Source organism: Hippoglossus hippoglossus, chromosome 12 (genome assembly GCF_009819705.1).
Source record: "Hippoglossus hippoglossus isolate fHipHip1 chromosome 12, fHipHip1.pri, whole genome shotgun sequence".
Taxonomy (NCBI): domain Eukaryota; kingdom Metazoa; phylum Chordata; class Actinopteri; order Pleuronectiformes; family Pleuronectidae; genus Hippoglossus; species Hippoglossus hippoglossus.
The window spans coordinates 8,194,994-8,216,480 of NC_047162.1; the positions used below are offsets into that span (position 1 = coordinate 8,194,994).

The 21,487-nt window shown below is 41.8% G+C and overlaps 2 protein-coding genes across 10 annotated transcripts; one reads left to right on the plus strand and one right to left on the minus strand.

Moving 5' to 3' along the window:
• Positions 1-2,825: 2,825 nt before the first annotated feature.
• Positions 2,826-12,656, plus strand: nup54 (nucleoporin 54). Of its 8 annotated transcripts, none has more exons than XM_034602630.1 (15): positions 2,835-2,917; positions 3,914-4,021; positions 5,364-5,447; positions 5,632-5,796; positions 6,204-6,290; positions 6,918-7,076; positions 8,540-8,757; positions 8,847-9,034; positions 9,200-9,396; positions 9,491-9,545; positions 10,341-10,434; positions 10,667-10,774; positions 10,986-11,105; positions 11,328-11,438; positions 12,239-12,656. In XM_034602630.1, exons 1-15 carry the CDS (start codon positions 2,875-2,877, stop codon positions 12,365-12,367), a joined length of 1,866 nt encoding a protein of 621 aa, XP_034458521.1. In that variant the 5' UTR covers positions 2,835-2,874; the 3' UTR covers positions 12,368-12,656. The 8 variants fall into 8 exon arrangements, with proteins under 8 accessions (XP_034458522.1, XP_034458525.1, XP_034458528.1 ...); XM_034602632.1 differs by having other exon boundaries at positions 2,836-2,917; positions 5,632-5,667; positions 12,239-12,648; XM_034602631.1 differs by lacking the exon at positions 3,914-4,021 and having other exon boundaries at positions 2,826-2,917; positions 12,239-12,559.
• A 1,677-nt stretch (positions 12,657-14,333) lies between these two features.
• Positions 14,334-21,487, minus strand: LOC117771834 (serine/threonine-protein phosphatase with EF-hands 2-like). Of its 2 annotated transcripts, XM_034602628.1 has the most exons (18): positions 21,190-21,487; positions 21,072-21,089; positions 20,946-20,954; positions 20,739-20,866; positions 20,081-20,135; positions 19,745-19,920; positions 19,514-19,628; positions 19,375-19,421; positions 19,129-19,295; positions 18,869-18,905; positions 18,161-18,310; positions 17,237-17,578; positions 16,920-17,105; positions 16,658-16,800; positions 16,459-16,565; positions 15,416-15,579; positions 15,220-15,307; positions 14,334-14,831 (listed from the first exon to the last, which is right to left on the minus strand). In XM_034602628.1, exons 1-18 carry the CDS (start codon positions 21,239-21,241, stop codon positions 14,647-14,649), a joined length of 2,169 nt encoding a protein of 722 aa, XP_034458519.1. In that variant the 5' UTR covers positions 21,242-21,487; the 3' UTR covers positions 14,334-14,646. The 2 variants fall into 2 exon arrangements, with proteins under 2 accessions (XP_034458519.1, XP_034458518.1); XM_034602627.1 differs by having other exon boundaries at positions 17,237-17,602; positions 20,739-21,487.

The following is a 21,487-nucleotide window of genomic DNA, read 5'->3' on the forward strand; positions in this document are numbered from 1 at the left end:
CTTACTAGTATCTCTGGTGCGGAATAAGACACTCAACCCTTTCGAATTTGTTACAGCGTTTATGAAGGACTGCAGGAGCTTCCATGTGTCCAGCCATAGCAAGTCAAAAACTTGTGATTGATCAATATTAAGAAATGCTGTTACTGTGCCTTGGAAACAATCAGTGTTACTGTGTCACGTTTGCCTTTATGGTTTTCACATATTCTGTGAAAAAGAAAACACCACATCAAACACAACAGATCTACCCTCAAGTGCACATCATTTGTTCCAGCCAAACAAAAATGGTGCATGGAAATCTTTTAAAGCTTTTGCGTAGTAAAAGCATCAAACTGCACTTTGACATCACTCTGCTTGAACTGTTTTTCGCCGAGCAGTGCCGCAGCTGTCTCGCTCGGAATATATCACACTTCAGCTGCCATAGAAAACGCATTTTGAACTGTGATTTGAACTGTGATGAGGTCCGCTTCTTCTTATAGTCGGAACATTTTCTGAACAAGTTACTTCAGCTGCAAACAATAGTGGAGAAGCTGTAAAAATGTTTCACTGAGAGACTTTTTGCTTCCTCGAGTGATTTTGCTGTTTTGTGTTCGATGTATACTTTAATTCACTTAAAAGTATGCACAATAATAAAACTGAATGAGAATAGAATTCTTTTGCGAGTGCATAAAGTAGCGTAATAAATTCACATGAGTAATTTTGATGATGCAAAAAAAAGACAGTATAACTCAATATTAATGTAGTGGTGAAATAGGATGAATTGTTTTTGCTGCACTGATAAAAACCAAAACACAGAAAGCAGACTACAGTTTGTACACAGCAATATTTTGTGCCATACCATTTCAGATTGTACTTTCAGAAATGATCCTCAAAATCACGTATTGTTGTGATTGTCAGCCATTTTTTCAAGCTTTGACTGTTAATACCGTTTTAACTGTGTGCACGAGAAATAAAAGTAGTTTCAGTAAATGTGTGCTTTCATCATTTATGCTCATTTTTGGGAGATAGCTGTTAGAAATCCATATGATTACATAGGAAAGGTAGTGAGAGATACTTGTTTAAAGTCTTTACTGTGTTGTAATGACATAATTTAAGTAATTTTTCAAGTAATTATAGATTTGATCAAGTTTCATCAGCTCACCTGAATCAACATGACATGTTCGGACATAGAACAATTCCCAGCTTCAGCTTGAAGTCCAGCCTACATGGGCCTAAACAAAGATATGCTACATACAGCACAGCATTGCACCATCAGACATTCTCTACTGCTGCGTAAGTTTGATTCTGGATATATTATTAATGATTTCTGTGATTAAGTGCGGTTTAAAAAAAGAACTGGGACATGAAAGATATTAGAAGGATGCAGAATCATTCGAGTTAATAAAAAATTGTTTTTAAAATTATTATTTAGTGTTACCCTACATTTTAATACATTATTGTTGTTGTTGTTGTTGTTATTATAGTGAGGATGTGGATTATTGTGCAAGTGAGGAGATCTATTTCTTGTGCGAAGCCGTTTTATCTTCTTTAGGTCCTCAGGTGATTACACAATATTTCCACAGATCAGTCAGAGATAAACTAAAAGCAATAGTTCACTGGGGTAGCGGTAAGGAAACTGATAGAGTTGACCTGGCATGCTTCCCACTGGCAGTTGCTGTATTATAAAGATAACCCTAATGACCCTAATTAAGGAAGTAAACAGTCATTAGCCTTGTCTGCCAGGATGTCTGCATTGCATGGGATGTAAAGCAGTTTTTACATCCCATGCAAGTTGTTATTTTTCAGAATGGGTTTGTTCATGTTCACAGCCTCATTTATAGAACCGTTTATTTAAAAAACAAATACATATATATTTGTATTTTTTATCATTTATATAACAAGTACTTTATTTCTCAGTGTGGCTGACTGGATATCGATACATGAACTCAAAACACTAAATGAAAATGTATTTGAGCTTCAGACAAAACAAGAACAAATAACAGGGAAAGGAGGGCTGGTCACAAGAGGTGGAAGAAAATGCTTCTTCAAGACAGCCGAGAAAAACTTACCAGGTTTCCCTGTGAGGCCATTTCAGCAGAAGATGGGGCTCAGCAACAGAGAGAGTGATCAGAAAGGTTCAGTGTGTAGAATTTAGTGAGTGAATTTGCATGTTGCAGCTGAATACGGCCTCCGTATAGAGGACCCGCTCCCGATGTAACTATAAAGTAATTAAATATAGAGGGCCAATCCTCGGGTAAAGAAACAACAATTCGTACAATTAGATGATCACAAACTAGTGGAAACCTCTCAAGGATTATTTTATATTCAATTCCTGCCGATAATTCCCTTTCACCTAAACCTTACACACTGAACCTTTAACATTCAGTGTACAGTACAGAGCCGACCCCTGCATGGTGCCTCTGTGGCCACTAGAGGACACCAAGGAGCCCTGAAATATCCTACAAGAAAGCTTGAAATGTTTTTTTTTTATATGTCATTTGTTACTATACACAATAATACGTATTATAACAGTTTGGCCAACTAATGCTGAATACTTCAATCAGTTCTCGCTGCCTCAGTCAGATCAACAAAGCTGCTATTATTAAAGTTGATAATGTGCTAGATCTACACTTTGTGTGCGAATGATCAAACTTTGACAATAATCAATAGTATTGGTGGTGCCGAGGCAGCGGGGCCCTCACGTTAACTTCTTCTTATAGGGCCACATAAAGGCACGTGCCGGCCCTGGTGCTGCTGACCCCTGCAGTAGCTTGTGGACACCTCTCACACCCTGACCACAGGGGTCGCTGATGCGCCGTTGTGCTGAATAGTAAATGCACCAAATCAAGAGGAAAGAGAAGAAGTAGAAGTTTAGAACTACTTCCGGTGACAGTCAACATGGCGTTTAATTTTGGCGGTGCCGCGGGCAGCACAGCGGCAAGTGAGTGGGTTTTAAATACATTTGAGAGAGTTTCAATGAGGCTGGAGATATGCTCCGCTTTGACCGCGAAGGTGGCGTCGCTCTGGTGTGTTTACATTAGCGGTAAATGTAAACAGTTAGCCGTTAGCTCACATCGAGCTGCTGTAGCATGAGCATCAGCTACCGGCTAATGATAAACTCCACGGGAAACGCTCGCTGTGAAGTGACGACACGTCAAGTTCACTGTATAACCACACATGTAGTAGCTCCTTCTCAATTTTAAAGTGGACCAGTTAGCTTTTATTATTATTATTATTATTATTATTATTATTCATACATTGTTAGTTGTTGTGGTTAGCACTAGCTTACGAGCTAGTGTTTATCAACGTGAGTTAACGGTTGATTTGAAGAAGATGAGAGAAGTAATCAACTGTAGGTGTTCAGTCGTATAACACAGCATCATCTGTGTTCTTGTGAAGGCCTCACTTGTTGTAACTCGTTGTTTTAAAGTAAGCTAGTTAACGTATATTATTATTGTTATTCTTACATCGTTAGCTTAGCAGTTTTTGCAGACACTAGTTTACGAGCTAGTGTTTGTTATTGATTTTAAAAAGATGAGAGAAATCCTGCACTAGCTCCACTGTCTCAGAACCCACAGCATCATCTGTGTTCCTGTGAAGGCCACACATGTTATAAAATGCCATTTTAAAGTAGGCTACGTAACGTATATAAGTTAACGTTAGCATAGATGTTAAATTAGTCTTTATTTAATCAGGCAGTCGCATTGAGATCAGGATCTCTTTTCCAAGAGAGACCTGAGAAACGAGAAACAAGAAACATTCACAATCAGCAACGAACAATTAAACAAGAGCAGCAACAAAATTATTATCAAGCTAATGTTTATCAATGTAAGCAAAGGATTGTTGTAGATTTTATAGAGATGAGTGTAACGCTGCACTGTAGCTGTACTGTCCTAGAACGCCCAGCATTCACGGCACTCTCTGTTTCCCTACAAAGGCGCCCCCGGGTTTTCATTCGGTTCATTTGGTGCAAAGACCACAGCATCCACAGCGTTTGGCTTTGGCCCCTCAGCCACCACCACCACAGCCTCATCCGGATTTGGCAGTAAGTCCACTTCCCTGATCCTGATCCTCACTGCCAGAGGTTCCTCTGCTCCCTCGTGACCCGTCGTCATCACGGCCTGCATGGCGATGTCGATCAGAAGTCACTGGAGAGACACACCAGTGGTGCTGTCTGAGCCACTGGGTCAAAAACCATTCGTAGCAGCTGGGAGTTGACCAGATGTGTAGTTGCCATCTTGAGTAATCTGATCACAAGTGGTCAGATCTAACTTCTGGTCTGAGTGCACCCAACCGTGTCCTCAATGCGTCCTGAGGTCTGATCATTCAGACTACATTGGGAGCTGGTGTCGGACAGTGTGGCCACACTCTTTTCACTGTGTAAACGCAAAATCCGTCCTGGGCAACATATGAAGGATAACCTACTCAGCTGACGTCCTCTGCCCCTCTACAGTTTCACAATGAATCAAATGTTTTTAACGCTTCTCAGTCTTCTCCTTACGTTCATCTGTTTATGGCCAGAATAGAATGACTGATACTTTTCTTACATTAGTGTTTCTTTATAGCACAGTTGCAAGAGATTCATTCAGCCCCTCCTCACAACTCGCTCTTTCTCTCTCTTTCTTGTGCCCACACACACAGAAACATTGTCATTGGACACATCTGTCAGCTCAGACCGGATAAAAACAACGTCATTTTGTCTCTGTAAACACAAATGACAGTCGTAATTATTTGCATATTGAGCAAGTGAGATCCGATCCCAAGTTGTCACAAGAGACACATTCAGGAAACATTTTAATGTGATGTGAACACATGTAATAAAAGCTGTCTTCTTATGATCTGATCACCCAGAACAGATGTTAATACCAGTTCTGTACAGGGGCTTCATCTTAAAGATTTAGATGGGCATCTCTGCAAAGCCTCATCAGTCTTTAACCTGTTTTTGTTCTAAAATAAATGCATATTCTGATCATTTAATAATTGTAAAATTATCAGATATTAATATTAGATTTAGAAAATAATTGTGGTTTGCCACTTGTGATTTGGAATGGAAATGCATGATGTATTCTATCTGTGTAGATTTTATTCATTGGCTCTTTGGTTTCCACAGGGTGTTGAAAGAAAAATGGACAATATAATATCTGGCCTTAACAGATATTTGAATATATACTTGATCAACTACAATAGTTGCCTTTTAGTGAAGATAAGAAGAGTGACACCATGAATGTATTTTCTGAGAAAAAATCCATCCAGCATAATATCTGTCACAATAGATATGTAAACAGTACGAAGTGAAACAGCTTTTAGATGTTGCTCATTTATTTTGCTTGCCAATACAAAACAAAGTTTACTTGTTGCACTCAAGTGAAAATGTTTATTCTCTGAAGCTCTTACAGCCCCTGGCTTTGGGGCAGCCACCACCACTGCTGCTGCACCAGCCACCGGATTTGGTTTTGGCTCCACCAACACTGGTAAGATACACAGGTTATTTATTAAGCATGTGGGTTTGATATTATTCTTGAGCTGTATCTTTTTTAAGGCACTGAACGACTGCTGTTTACAGTTACTGAGCCCATTTTATTCCTGATGTCCTGACCTTTGCTCCTCCATGTCATTCTCTCTTTCTTGCTGCCTGCCTGCCTGCGCTGGTTGCAGGATTTGGGGGGCTGGGAGCTGGAAACACCACGGCTGGTGGGTTTAGTTTTGGGGGGTTTGGTTTAAATGCCAACCCGGCAGCAATCAGCTTTAATGTGGGGTGCTTTGGTACAGCAACCACCACTGGCACTATATTCAATTTTGGTAATAGCCTGGCTAGCACAGGTAGATGACCTTTGATTGATTACTCTGTACCGTCTGTGTCTGTAAACACACATTTCCATCCATATTCACGTCTCTGTGGTGCAGTGATTTGTCATCTCACTCAGTGATTTATCTCATCACACTTGATGCATTGTTGTTTCCATTTGCATGAAGAGACACAATTTTAAATGATGCACTAATTTCATTTGATTGCTGTTGAAAGCCACTCAATTTTCACCGTACATGTAAGACAGAAGAAAAGTGGCAAATGGAAAGAAAATTCACTTTTCCTTTTTATAAAATGAAATATGATTATTCTTCTGCTTCTACTGACATCAAATAGTCAGCAATTTAATTCTGTCATTCTCTCGCCTCTTCTTGTGTCTCGTCTTCTGTCTCATTTTGCTTGATCTGCTCTGTTTTATCAGGCACATTCGGTGGCTTTGGGACGACTACAACCACTGCTGCTGCACCAGGGTCCACTTTTAGCTTTGCTGCTCCCTCCAACACAGCAGGTCTGCTTCCTTCATATTTCAACATAACCCTCAAGATATAATGAGACTAGAAAAAGTTAAAGCATCAATAAAATCTTCTCAGTTGTTTCACAACATTGCCTCTATTTTCTCTATAATTTGCATCAAACAACATGGCACTTTCCAATAAACTTAAAGAAATTGTGAGGAAACTAATAGGAAATTCGAGTGACATTCAGAAGAGCACAGTCCCCTTAATTTTTATCAGGTTGCACCAAATTGAACACTCATAGAGATTGGTTCTTTGTTGACCCATCTCACATCCTTCCACCACACACATCCTTTCATGGAAATCATTGTTATTGCGTAATCCTGCTGACAGACGGATGAAAACGCGACCCTTTTGGGCGGAGGTAATAGGAGACCAATAAAAGAATGCAATATTTTATCCCTCAGTCTTCTTGACCATTCTCCCAAAACGGTTGCTTACTGCCTCATGCTCAGCTTTGTGCTTAAATGGCAACACATATAGAAGCTTCCACAAGATGTCTCACTCACTCCACCCCAACATGAGTCAGTTTGCAGTGAACCTTCAGCAAAACCGGCAGCTTCTTTCTGTAGATTGTGGATTATGTTTTCTCACTGTGCTGCCACACACTTCTCTTTTAGGAGGCCTGTTTGGTAACACACAGAACAAAGGCTTTGGATTCTCCTCTGGGCTCGGCACTGCAACCGCGCCCGGGACAACAGGATTTGGGACGAGTTTAGGAACATCTGGTCTTGGAGGGTTCGGAGGCTTTAATATCCAGTCAACTCAGCAGCAGCAAGGTAAGAGATCAAAATTCCCAATACCACTTTTAGTGTTACGATTTGAACATGGTAATGACCATGACCTTTCTATTGGAAGACTGTTATAAAATGCACAAATTTAGCACTTTTACTGTGTTTGCAAAAATCTCAATCAGCCTTTTCCAGAAAAGTCTGGACACGGGACAGTTAATTTTAAGCAATGTTTGTAATCTCTCATTTTAAAACCAAGCAAAGGCTAATTATTATGGGGCTGGGGCGACGCGTCGATGTCATCGATTAAGTAAATACGTCGATTTGCGTTCTGGCGTCAACGCGTCATAAGGAAGGTGTCTGTGCCTAGTCAAAACATGGATTCACCAGTAGAGCAAGCTGAAGTGGAAATAATTGCCCGCGGTCATCTAGCATAGGTCACCAATAGGTGGACCATGGTCCGCATCCGGACCCAGACGCTGTTCTAGACGGACGCAGACCTATTTTTAGATTTTGACGCAGCATTCTATTTTAATCTGGCAACTTTTCTTGCATTTACGGTAGTCTTATTTTAACCTGCGCAGCTTTTTTCATCTTTACGGTAGTAAATCCTGGCCGCACACAGTAGAGTTTACTTCTCTCACTGAACAAGAGAAAGTGGGAACAGAGGGAAACGTTAAAGCTGATTTGTTAAGATTGTTCATATGTGTTATGTAGTTATATATTAAGAAAAGGGGAAACTCAAACTAAATCTTATTTTTTCTTCTAGAATTAAGCACTTTATTTTAAGTTTTTTTCAAGAGCTCTTTATTTTGTTTTTAAATGCAAACCTTATTTTACTTTAAACGAGAAAAGAACATTTATTTTATAGGGTTTTTTTGTTATTAGAGTACCATCCAGTTTAATGTGAAAATGAATAATAACATTGTTGAAATATTATTGAATTGTACTTTCTTTATTTTATTTGAGTCAGTTTTGGACTTCATACAGACATTTAACCAGGCTACTTCAAAACCTATGGCACTGAATCATAATGCATCTTAGACATTATGACGTTTCTGACCTTTGCTTGAGGAAATTTTATTTTTGATAAATTCATTATAATATTAATCGAGCAATAAAAAAGAATAGTTACATTAATAGAAACAAATATTGTTAGATTAATCGATTAAAAAATAATTAACAGGTGCAGCCCTAGTTAGTAGTGTTTTTACAGTGTTTTGCGCTGTTTCAGAAATAAGTTCGACTCATCACCTACAATTTTAATAACTTTAGCAGCCGTGCTGTTCACCTCTCGCTGCTGTAGGGGGTAACAACAATCAGGAAGGGACAATCAAAGCATCAATGTTATCTATAGCTGAGGGTTGCACACTAAATATAGTTAGGGGGAATTATTTGTGACCTTCCACATATTGTAAAAATAGCAATTCTTTATCAGTAGTTTTTTCCTAAGTACATAGACATTATGTTGTTTCAGAAAATATAATTCTACATCTCTTCCACTGCATCAGGAGGCTTGTTTGGCCAGCAGCAGAGTCAAGCTCAGCCCACTCAGCTTTACCAGCAGGTCACCGCACTGTCAGCTCCTACCTTGTTGGGAGATGAGCGTGACTCCATCTTGGCCAAATGGAACCAGCTGCAGGCTTACTGGGGCACCGGGAAGGGCTACTACAGCAACAACAACCCACCCGTTGACTTCACCCAGGAGAACCCATTCTGCAGGTTCAAGGTAAAAAGAAATAGTTCATTAGAGAGGTTGCAAGTGTTCTTTGGTTCATTTGATGTACATGGTAGTCGTCTGTGTCTTGTGTTTCTTAGGCAGTGGGCTATAGCTGTGTCCCAGTGAGCAAGGATGAGGATGGTTTAGTGGTTTTGATTCTCGTTAGGAAGGAAGCTGATGTGCGAGTGCAGCAGCAGCACCTGGTGGAGTCTCTCCATAAGGTGCTGGGAAACAATCAAACACTCACTGTCAATGTGGATGGTGTCAAAGCCCTGCCGAATGACCAGTAGGTGTTTATAAAATGTCAAACGGTACTGCTTCTACACATATGGTTTCCTCATTACTTATGCAAATAATGGAGATTTTTCAGAAAACAATAATAGACAAATTCTGATTATTATCATCTCATTATTTACGAGGGGTCTTCTTTGATGTGTCCTCTGTCCCCCAGGACCGAGGTGGTCATTTACGTGGTGGAGCGTTCCCTTAATGGCACCTCCAAGCGGATCCCCGCCACCACACTCTTCGTTTTTTTGGAGCAGGGCAACGTCAAGGTCCAGCTCTCACAGATTGGAGTGGCCATGTCCCTCACACGCACAGAGTTGTCTCCAGCACAGCTCAAACAGCTGCTGCAAAATGCTCCTGCAGGTATGAGTGTTTTTCGTGCGCATGTTCATGTCATCTTTTCACTGATTTCAAGAAAGTGTTGGTCTGTGATTTAGATCTTGTCTCTTCCTATTAGGAGTGGACCCTATCATTTGGGAGCAGGCCAAGGTAGACAACCCCGACCCAGATAAGTAAGTCGATTAAGAAAATACATTCAAGCCATAGTGTATGGATAATGTGTAGAGGGGGAGAACAGTTACAAAAGACTGTGTTTCTTGAAATCCTCCAGTTGCTGCTTTTTGATTTACTCTTAAGTAGTCTTACTTCTTTTACTCACCCTATCAAAATCTTATGTCTTATGGCACAGCTTTAGTATACTTCACAAAATAAAATGTGTTCAGCAAGACACCATAATGGAAACCAGATCAAGCAGTTCCAGTATCTTAAAACCTTCCAAAGAAATGTATAATTATCAGAAATAATTTCAAACATATGTCAAACTGGTGTCCAAACGGAGCTTAAATCAGACATTGGACCACTGGTTCAGGAGAAGAATTAGTTTGGCCCACAGTCAGAATGACCACACTTATGAGAGTAAGACCCATATTAAAAACACTGGAATTTTCCTTTAAGGGCTGATTTCAATGAGGCTTCACGTCTCCGCAGCGGCCCGGGTTCGATTCTGACCTGCAACACTTTGCTACATGTCTTCCCCCGCCCTCTCTCTGCTTTTCATGTATTTATTTGTATCACCCATATTCACAAATCAAAATTGGCATCATAAGACTTGGCAAGGTGCGATGCTTGACCCAACATGGTTCAAAGCAATGGCAACTCAACCAGATGCCAAATTCCATAACAGGAATGTGATATGGAGTATTAAAATAATGTTTAACACCCTTGATTGTGCTTACACCATGAAATCAAGTCAATGAAAAGCTGCAGCAGCATGTTGTCACTAAGAGTCTTGTGATGTTTTTCTTCAGGTTGATCCCAGTTCCTATGGTGGGTTTTAAGGAGCTCCTTCGCAGACTGCAGATCCAGGACCAGATGACCAAACAGCATCAGACCAGAGTGGATGTAAGTCAAGTGAAAACTCTGCTGGGTTCCTTGCACAGGACTCTATTGCAGTAGTCCAGACTGGAATGACTCAGCTGGTGACACTAATCTACTCTACTTTATTGTTCAGCTTAAGTAGTAGAGAAGGCAACGAGTATTTTGAGCTGATTGTGTTGAAATACAATTTAAAATCTGTGAGAAAACTTCTTCCCTGTTTTCACTCATGCGCGCACACGCATGTTTGGCCCTACAGATAATCTCCAATGACATCAGTGAACTGCAGAAGAACCAGGCGACCACAGTAGCAAAGATCGCCCAGTACAAGAGGAAACTGATGGACCTCTCTCACAGAGTGCTGCAGGTAGCCGCCTCCCTTTTCTAACTGAATTCTGTGAAAATGTGTTGGCTGTTACTGCCTCTCCTTTTCCAGGATTGGTAAAATGAATTGTGTCGACTACCATGATGACCTCACGGGGTTTGAATGAAGGCCCTGGTACTGTCTGCTTTATCTTTTCTGTTTAAATATTTCTTACATATTTATCTCTCCTCCTCCTCTGCTGTTTTCTTGGCAGGTGCTGATTAAACAGGAGATTCAGAGAAAAAGTGGTTACGCTATCCAGGTGGATGAGGAGCATCTCAGGGTGCAGCTGGACACGATTCAGTCTGAACTCAATGCCCCCACACAGTTCAAGGCAAGTGTGTCTAACCTGTAGCAGTTTCAAGTACACTCTGCATCAAGTACTGATATTTTTATTCATTTATCAGGTTTTTTTTACTTGAAAGGCTATTATTAAATATACAATACTGCAGTGGCACAATCCTCATTTAGTCAAGTGTCACTATATTTTGTGAATGGACACTACTGTTGTGCTTTTGGCTGCTGATCAGAGTACTCATTTTTTCTTATCTTCCAGGGTCGTTTGAATGAATTAATGTCCCAGATCCGGATGCAGAACCACTTTGGAGCAGTGAGGTCGGAGGAGCGCTACAGTGTTGATGCAGACCTTCTCAGAGAAATCAAACAAGTGAGATTATTTTTTATCGTCCCATTAGTCCTGTCTATGGTCTGTATTTATCAAGAAAGCTGCTGAAATTTAAAAGGAGCAGTGGTTCCTTGAATGTTAATTACCTTCATTGTGCAAGTGATATTCAGTTTATGCTATGCGTGATTTAAGTGTGATTAGAGGTCCTGACAGAATAATCATGTCACTATAAGTATAATAAACTCTTCCTCATCAAGCATGGCAAACATCTCTCTCCTTATGGGATACAATATATGGAGCGATGCTTGCGAGCTAGTTCAGGCAGCCAGCTCGAGCTGCGCGGCTCCAATCATGTGACATACATCATGTGACATACCTCACACTCCACAATCATCTATAATACACCCCTCCCCCCTATTAGTCGGTCTATTTGCTTGCCCCTGCTGCTGCGTCAGTATTGCTGCCAGTTGCTTCAGCCCCAGCATCCACCCGTAAGCTCAGAGTCGGAGCCTAGACGCCAAACGCTTACATGTTCTACTGTTGCAATAAACATTTGTAAACGTGAGTTGTCCCACTGAACAGTCAAAAGTCATTTCTGGCTGACTCCTAACTGATTGGGACTCCTGTGAAGGGATAAGTGATTTCCTAAAATGCTCAAACTTGTCCTCTTAATTATGAGCGTCATTCTGAGAATTTTTGTCCATGATTTTGTTATGATGCATTCCCGATTCTGAGGCGGTTTATAAACACATGCCCAGACCTTTTGAATGCACAGACCTGCCTGTCTTTATAAAAAGTTCTGGCATCAACTGAACCACTGTTGACTTTTCTCTCACTCTCAGCACTTGAAGCAGCAGCAGGACGGTTTAAGTCATTTGATCAGCGTCATCAAAGACGACTTGGAGGACATCAAACTTATCGAGCACGGGCTGAGCGACAGTGGACACTTGAGAGGAGGCATCCTGAGCTGATTCTACACAAAGAGCATCTGAACATTTTTCATAGAAAGATCTGTTTGATGTAATTACTCAGGACAGGTCCTACTGTCTGTACCAGCTTAATGCAAAGACTCAACATCTAATAATAGCTGGCTTCCCTTATGGCTGATCAGATTATGGATATGCGACTATATTTGGTGACGGCAGTTAAACAAGTGGTGGGATTGAGTGTGTCGTGATTGACAACATTGTAAATACATCTTTGTATTTCCTTTTTTATGCTGTTTAGTATATTATTAAAATTTCATTTACATTGAAAAAAGTCTCTTACTTCATCTCTTTCCTCATCTATATACTTGTTTTTGTTTTGATTCTGAAGGTTGTAAACATTGGCATTTGTTGTGGTCGCTGTGTTTACGTCAGGAGGCTAACCCTTTCCAACATCTCATCAAAGCAGGGCTTGAGTTGATAGGATTCATGTCCTGGATTCAGGTCCTCACGCGCATGAAAGACTGATTGGCAGTTGAACTTATTAAGCAGCTTTCAAGGATGGATAATATCCCCTCACGCAGAAGGGTAACATTTGTTATACTTCAAATAACCAAGACCACAAAATAACAGTAATAACTAATATCACAGGATATAATGGATTGATAACACACACATGTTGCTGTGAATTTCTATTTATGGCCACATCTAATTATTTTGTTCTTTTTAGTTAAAACTTTTTTCTATCTATGCTGAAGGCATCAAATATCATTTTTGACAACTGAATGTTGGGAAGATTTGACCCAATTAAGAGTTAAAAATTACTTTAATTGAATAATAGAGGAGGTACGACACTCTGGACGTCGGCAAAGCGTTCATCAGAGGAGACACCTCAAGAGGCATGGGCCTGATCACCTCAGAGAGGCAGAACCAGATGTCAGGAACCTCTTCATCGATGTAAAAGTTGTTTCAATAATGTCCTCCAGCCCGTTAACCACCTACTCTGCCGCCAGGATCCCTGTGATCGACATTTCACGCAGCAACAGGCCCAACTTCCTCCTGGAGTCGCTGCTGCAGTCGAATGTCTGGTCCACAACAGACCTGACAAAGATGTGGAGCACAGAGGAGCTAGTTTGTTCTATCAAAGTGTTCCTGGCATCTTCAAAGGTGCCATTGTTAAGATTATTATTATTAGCTTCCAGTCATAGATGCATTTCTTACTGATGAGAGGCTGCAGCACATCCTGGCATACAGAGCAGCAGAGGTTTGTCTCAACATGGCCCCTCTCAAAGATCAGCTCCACTACGTCTGTCAAACTCTCCTCTCTGTCCACAGTCACTTCTTTCAGCTGTGCCATCACGTCCTCAAAGGTGTCGGGTGTCAGTCCTCTGAGGATGTTTCTGACGCAGCCGATAAGCTCCTCGTTCTTGGGCTTCTTTTGCTTCTCTGCAGCTTAACTCTGGTTTGGCTGCATCTTCTCCTCAGTGCTCTGGGTGGATGAAAAGCCAAAAGTAACGAAGACGACCGGCTCAGTCTGAGCAGGTCTGCTCTTCTAGATCTTTTTGGTCTTCCTTGTGGAGGCTGACGGCATGGTTTCCATGGCAACAATAAACTACATTAAGGATCAGAGGTAAAATAAGAAATAAAAAGCGAACACTGTCATTATGGGTTTGATGACTGTAATAAAGGGGCTAAGATACAGTCTCCTTTAGCTATAGATTGTAAAAGTCTCTAAAACAATAATAAATGGAAATACTGTGACTTTTTTAAAGACCCTCAGGGACTCCAGTTTTGGACATTTCATACCCAGTTGTGGTCATTTTTAATTTTTTAAGTTTGAGCAGCTTGAGCAAAGTTATATAAAGCTGTCACATATGCACTGATTCTCGCTCAGACCCATAAACACACTGATGTGTAAAATCTAAATAGTTCCTTTTTATTCGTGACTTCTTCTTAACTTCTTAAGACATTTTCAACAGCTCCCTTATCATTAAAGGCAAAGACAGGATGATGTATTTGATGTTTTTATTACATAACTAAACAGGTAATCAAGAAATGATGCACAATCTAAAAAAACAAATACCTTACACTTCTTGGATAGACATGAATGAAAAATTGATATTGTAAAAGAATTTGATCAGCCAACAGTCTAAGAGGTAAAGAGGTAGAAAAGGTCTAGTTTGCACTCTGTCAGCCCCCCCAGTTCATGCAGGTGAGATGCTACTGGTTCTGAATCCCCACAGATGAGTGTCCCAGTGTATTTGTGGTAGTTCTCAAAGCAGCAGATCAGCAGCTACAGCAGCTCCAGCTCCTGGTCCAGCCTCTCAGGTATGTGAGGAGAGGTCCACCAGCCGGAAGGCCTCCATGAACTCATTGATGTCGATGCTCCCATCCTTGTTGAAGTCGATGCTCTGGGCCAGGTCTGCGATGGCCTCGCCGCTGATTTCTGTCTTCAGATGCGAGCTCAGGAGCTTCCAGGTCTGATGAAACTCTTCGAAAGAGATCGAACCTGCACGGCGACATGGAAACCATGGTCATAGATATGATCAAGTGCAATTGGGTGTGGATTTCAATACAAACATGGATTGTGTGGATTTCCATTTGTTTTTTTTAAGGGGGTATCTGTGTATCTCCAGTTTTATCACTATGGCCAAAGAAACACAATGGATGCAGAATTGAAGGCCTTGTTTAGGCATGCGCTCCACTGTGTATCATTTTTTCTCTACAGATGCATAGTATCTGAAGAGTATGTCAATCACTTATAGGTATACAGCTGTGGTAAGACCACATAGAAAAGCAGGGGTGTTATATTCCCAGCCAATGAAAGGAAAAGCTGGGAAAAAGCAGAGAAAGCCATTGAGGGTTTGTTTGAGAATTAGGCTGAGCTGCTTACTGACCAGAGTGATCTGTGTCTATGATTCGAAAGATGGTTTCCAGGTTTGAATGGTTCTTGTACATAGTCTCCAGGATGCTGGTGTCAGATATCTGTAATGGAAAAGACACATTTATAATGATTATGCAGCTCTGTGTGTCTAGGATGAGAAACAAATGAAGAAAACACACACACACAGATTCCAGTAAAATAAGTCTGACCTCTAGTTTGGGCTCAGTGATGGAGAGCTCCCTTATCCACTGCTGGTAGTCTACCATGCTGTACTGGGTGCTGCTGACAAGCTGAGGGCGTAGCACCCTCCAGGGCAGACCCAGCTTCAGCACACTCTCTGTGGCACTGGCCCAGTGCCTCAGACTGATCATCCCTGAGACACGTACCAGAGGAAGGTTATTGTAACTAAACCACTATTTACATCCTGATACACTTATACAATTAGTAATGAACAGACTGTATGTAAAGATGGACGACAAGACTGCTCCCCAAACGTGACGCCAAAGGGTCTCGATCGCCACCTGGTTGCTGGCTGCAGAATAAGGTCATAAATCCTGCTGACTCCATGCAGAGGTGGTGAAAGTACACACATTCTTTACTCAAGTTGAAGTACAGGTACATTGTGTGGAAAATGACTCAAGTAAAAGTATAAGTACTGATTCAAACTCTGTTCTCAAGTAAAAGTATAAAAGTAAAACGTTTTCTTCCGGCTGTATCTGTGCAAAGCAAACTGAGACTCATGTCACAATAAATACTCAAGTAAAGTAAAGATACATGAAAAATCTACTTAAGTACTGTAACTAAGTAGTTGTTCTTCGTGACTTACCACCTCTGACTCCATTCTAGTGGATGGGACGTAGACCGAACTAAAATGATAAATAGGATGGTTTCTGTCATTTTAGGTAGTTTTAATCATTCTGGTGTTTTTTCCATAAGTGTCCATTAGTTATTTGATGCTATGAAAACGGGGTGAAACTTCATCATTGACAGCTAAGACTCATGATTGGTCGAGCACGTGTATCAACAGGACTTTGATAACTCGGCTCCATCCCCCTGATCACTTCTCAGACTCTGGCTTCAAATGCACAAGATGGCAGAGTTCATATCCAGGATATTTTGTCCTCATTTCTGGAGAGTTAGAGGAACTGGAGACGTGTCGTACATCTTTGTATACAGTCGATAGTAATGACAAAGTACTCCTATGTTTTATATCAGGGTGTAAAATGAATCTTTGCCGCTCAGTGTATTGCACCTGTGTTGTTAGGATCAAACTCCTGGAAGCCACTGATGAGATCTGACTTATGCACAAACAATTGTTCCCTCAGAGCTCGTAGCGCTGATCTCTCCGTCCACCCAACACTGACAAAGACCATGAAGAGAAAGAAACATTTGAATTCAACTGTATAACTTGGAACAACTGGGAAAACAAACGGTGAAATCCTAATCTTTACCTTTGTCTCAGGGTGAGCTCTCTGCACGCCCGGCTGGCCTGGTACTGAACGAAGTGTGGGACCAGGTCAGGACCCATTCGGATGTAGGCTCCTCTGTTGCTGCCCACCTCATAGTAGTTTGAGGCCGAAAATATAGTCAGCACCTGGATGCATCAGAAGACTCTTGGTGAATGCTAACTTATGAACAGTAGCAGCAGTCGAAGGCTACAAGTGCTTTTCTGTCCCTCCAAAATCAGTGAGCTGTGTGACTGTTTGTGTTCACCTTGCGGTTGTGGCAGAACTCATAGCCGTCCTGTTTGCACTCATGGGAGCGGATGAGGAGCTGCAGGTTGTGTCTTTCCAGCACCTCCTCAGTGACGTCTGGGCCCCAGTAGCAGCCTCCACCTCGCACCTCATTGGGAACGCAGCCATTTTGGGGCATGGGGTCACTCCACAACACATCCACTATCTGGTTGGATGAACCAGACATGGTACAAACACTGTATGTTTCAAATCACTTGGCGAAGGACTGTCAGAAATGGTTTCCATCAACCCAAACAACAACAGCTACGGTGATTGATTTCCTTGTCCATCACTTACCTGTTTCCACTCCTGCTCGTCTGTCTCTGCTGTCGCTCCGCACTCTGGGTCAGGGTCAGATCTCTGCAGCTCACCATAGGACTGGTCAAGCCCAGCCAGCCTGCGCCTCTTCTTGAGCTCCTCCTCCACCGACCAACTGAGCTGACTGCTCATTGGCAGGTTGTGCAGCGAGCGGCGGGGTAGGTTATGCCACTGAGGTGGCGGCGAGCGGTGGTGGCTTAAAGAGCACACTCGACGCCTGGCTTCCACTGGTCCACTGGCTTCGCTGTCATTGCTGTTCATGGTTTTACCACCGTTTACTGCATGATGGGTCGTCTTCGGGGGCCTGAGGGCCGACACGTACTGCACACATTCAAAAACACACAGCTTGAACACACACACAAACACATCTGCCTGGGAAATGTTCTGATAATATCCCGAGATTTGCAGCACAAAATTAAGTCATTTAAATGGGACATACTCATATTCAGGTTCATAATTTTAACTTGGTTTACATACTCAGTTTACTGTTACAGTTTATGCTCATTGCTGCAGCTCCTCTTTTCAGCCTCTGTCTGAAACACTTGGTTTAAGCTCCTGTCTCTTTAAAGCCCCCCTCCTGTTAATACCCAGTCTGTTGTGATTGGTCAACCGCTTCCAGCACGTGTATGTAAAATCAGTCTTCACTCTTGCTTTGCTTTGTTAGTCGACGTGACAGACTAGCCGCTTGTCGTGCATGTAAATGTGTGGCACATCAAAATGGTGCGGAAGTATCAGCTGGACCACTAACGAGATGTTGTAGGAGCTTGAGGAGCTTCAGCGTTTTCTGAACTGGACTTTGAGCTTTTTAACTTCACAGTCATTTTACATACAAAAACGCCTATAGCGCACCAAAAGAAAAAACATAGTATGTCTCCTTTAATTGATGCCGAAGTCCTCTCTTACTTTGTGTCTGTCCACTCTGGCTATCATGTCGAGGTCTGTCGTGTCGGAGATCCCTCCGTGCACTACCAGCACCTTATGATCGATCACTGTGGCCAGGGGCAGCCAGCTGAAGATCTTCTGGAGAAGCTTCAGGATCTTTTTGCCATGCACCTGCAGACCAAGTCCAGCTTATCACGTCTTGCAGTTACAGGAATTATTATCATGAACTCAATATCTTATTCGTGTGTTTTTAGTAATGCGGCTCCTGGTTGATTATGTTGGTTTGTCAGTCCACCACTTTGGTCCAGACTGAAACATCTTAACAATCAATGGTTGGATTGCCATGACGTTTCAGTCGATCTCTGAATTGTAGTAACTTTGGTGATCTGGTTAAAATATCAGTTTGTCCAGTGTTTTGGTTTATGATCAAATACCTGCAAAACTAATGACCTTGTCCTCAGCTATACTTTTTTGTTTAGTGCAAATCAGGATATCTAGGTTCTACAGTGTTAGTAAATTCCTGTAGCACCTATGGCCATTTGTTCCTTCGGAAGTCATAAATCTTTAAAAACAGGTCACAAAGATAAAGATTTCCAAGTCCAGGTTTACTGAGGGTACTGCTAAAACTATAACTTTATTACTGAAGTAAAGGATAAATAATTCTTCAACCACAGAGGACAGGGGGATTTTCTGAAATAATGAGGTTAAAGCAAAATGAATAAGACCTACCCTGTATTTGCCCAGAACCTCTTTGGTGAAACCATATCTGGAGAAAACAAAATAAGCAGGTTAGTTTATTCATCAGCTGTAGGTTGAATATAAACAGAATGCTATGTGTATAAAGTTGTAGGAAGCAATACTCGGGTTAGGGTGAGGACACTTAATCCAAAATCAAACCCTCACTATACAAAACTATTATTGCAAAAGCAACAGGCAGAATAAATATGATTAAGAATATGAAAGCAAACTGAGAGCCATGTCCTCTGTACCTCATGTTAACAATGTGGTCCTCGTGGTTCCCTCTGTTCAGGTGCACGTCATTGGGGTAGACCAGCAGGAACCCAAACAGGATGAGCAGGATCTCCAAGGAGTTCTTGCCCCGATCCACAAAGTCTCCGTTGAAGACATACGGTTTCTCGGAGGACGGCAAACCATTCTGGACGGATCAAGTTCGAGGTCTTTATAAATGTGAACATCGCACACTGACAACGTGGTGGTTTGCATGCTGTGAATACCTTGTAGAATATCAACAGCAGGTCCTCAAGGTGCCCGTGCAAGTCTCCTGGGGAGGAATGATAAAGTGTTGATGATCAAAAGAATGTATGAGAAAATACAGGGGCAAAGTGTGTCCGTGGAAGGTCTGCTGCTCTGTACCGCATATGGTAATCTCCTTTGTGTGGCAGGTGGAGACATGATTGATGTTGGTAAGAATTCTCAGAAGCCTCCAGGTCTCTCCGAGAAGCTGCAGAACATAGCGAGCATGGAGCAGCTACTGGGGGGAAAAGAATCAAGTATGAATAAACAGTGCCACAGAGAGGGGCAGATACGTTTCTGTTTCTGGTTTCAAAGCTGCCACGAGTGAGCTTTCTGTGCCCGTGTGCCTACTTGTTTGTGCTTGAAGGCCTCCACCAGCTTCGACACCCCACAGAAGGTCATGGGGAAGGTCAGGTGGGGGCCGTCGTAGCTGTCGGGCACCTCGACGCTCTCGCAGCAGAAATACCTCTCCCACTCTGCGTGGTGGCAGATTTCATTCTCGCGAAATATGTGCGATATGAGGTTTCCTGCGTTGAAAAAAGCCCGAGAGGGGAGAGAGAGGGCAGGTGGGTTCAGTTGTGGCGAGGGAAAGCCACTTTACGGTCCTGAGCAGCGGAGGGCTGACTGTCAGTAATCTGATGAAATGTCATTGAATTAGAACAGGAGCTGAGATCTTCATTGTCTTACTCTCACTGCTGGCTGGGGTGAAGTGGTGCATCAGGAAGCCAAAGAAATTGTAGAGCTGCAGGAGGAGATGAGAGAAAATGAAACAATGAAAACAAATTTCAGGGGTCAAAAGCTTCACGGACAGCAGCTGTGTGAGGCTGTGTACTTAAGGCTAAATGATCAAATTAGGGTCAGGGTTAGGATGTAATTAGCATGTAAAAGTATGCTATTGTGCATTTCTTTTTCTTTTTCTAATGACAAATAAATCATCTTTTTATTTGCAGATTCTTAACCCTGATCTGTTTCTCCTATTTAAGCCAGTTTATTAGTAGATGAATTTAAAAACTTGACATGCTGGTGCTTTCAGATAAAGAGTCAGGTGATCACCGAAGTGATTTATCCACCATGGACTCTGAATATCTGTAGAGTTTCATGGCAGTCTGTCAAACATTTCACCATGAACCACACCTGTCAGCTTTATGCTTGTGCTAGATGGAAGGTTAAGGGATCACCACACACATTCTCATCAATCCTCTGGAGACCATGAATGAATCATGGCAAAGTGGTGAACGGACATCATTTTCCATCCACTTTCATCCACCATGACGCTAGCATGGCTAAAATGAAAGCTAGTGGAAAGGTCACATCAAGGATCAGTTCATATTTCTTATGTGCAAACCTTAATCTGGTCCTGCTCTCCTGCGTATTCAATGGATTGGAAGATGTTCCACGTGCACCTGCGTCTCACCTCCAGCCGGGCCACGTACTGACGGTACCAGCGCTGGATTAACAGAGCCGCCCTGATTGCTGGGAAAGAGAAGAGGAGAGTCAACACTGCTCTTCCTCTGTCATGTTGCAATGCTTTAATTCACTGTGTCAGACTCACCAGTGGCAGCTTCGCAGAGCGTAGTAAAAATGAATAGAGATTGCAGATGTTATATGAGTTAACTCAAATAATGCATTAGGTTTAAACACAGGTGTAAAGACATGTTGGAATAAAACTGATGTTTACCTGGAACTGAGATGGTCACTGAAAAAGGTAACGACAGACGATTATTTCAATGTTCAGGACATTTCAATGTAAACCTTGTTTGACTATTCAACAAAATGTTTGTGGATAAAGGGAGCACCTCTGTCACATTTCTTCAGCCGTAGTTCCGATTTTCCCATGCCACATCCCATGACCCTTTGCTGTTTTCACTGTCAGAGACAAAGATACTTTAATGGGAGATATCTGACCTTGAGTTTTGCAACCTGTGAATAATGCAGTAATGGAACAGTGGAACCAATTTTTCCGTCATTTTGTCAATTTCATTTCAGATTTTGATGTTGTTAAGAATGTCTATTTTGAATAATTATAATAAATCTAATTGTTATTACTTATAATTACTGGATTTGTTTTCTTACAGCATCATTGCATAAGTATGA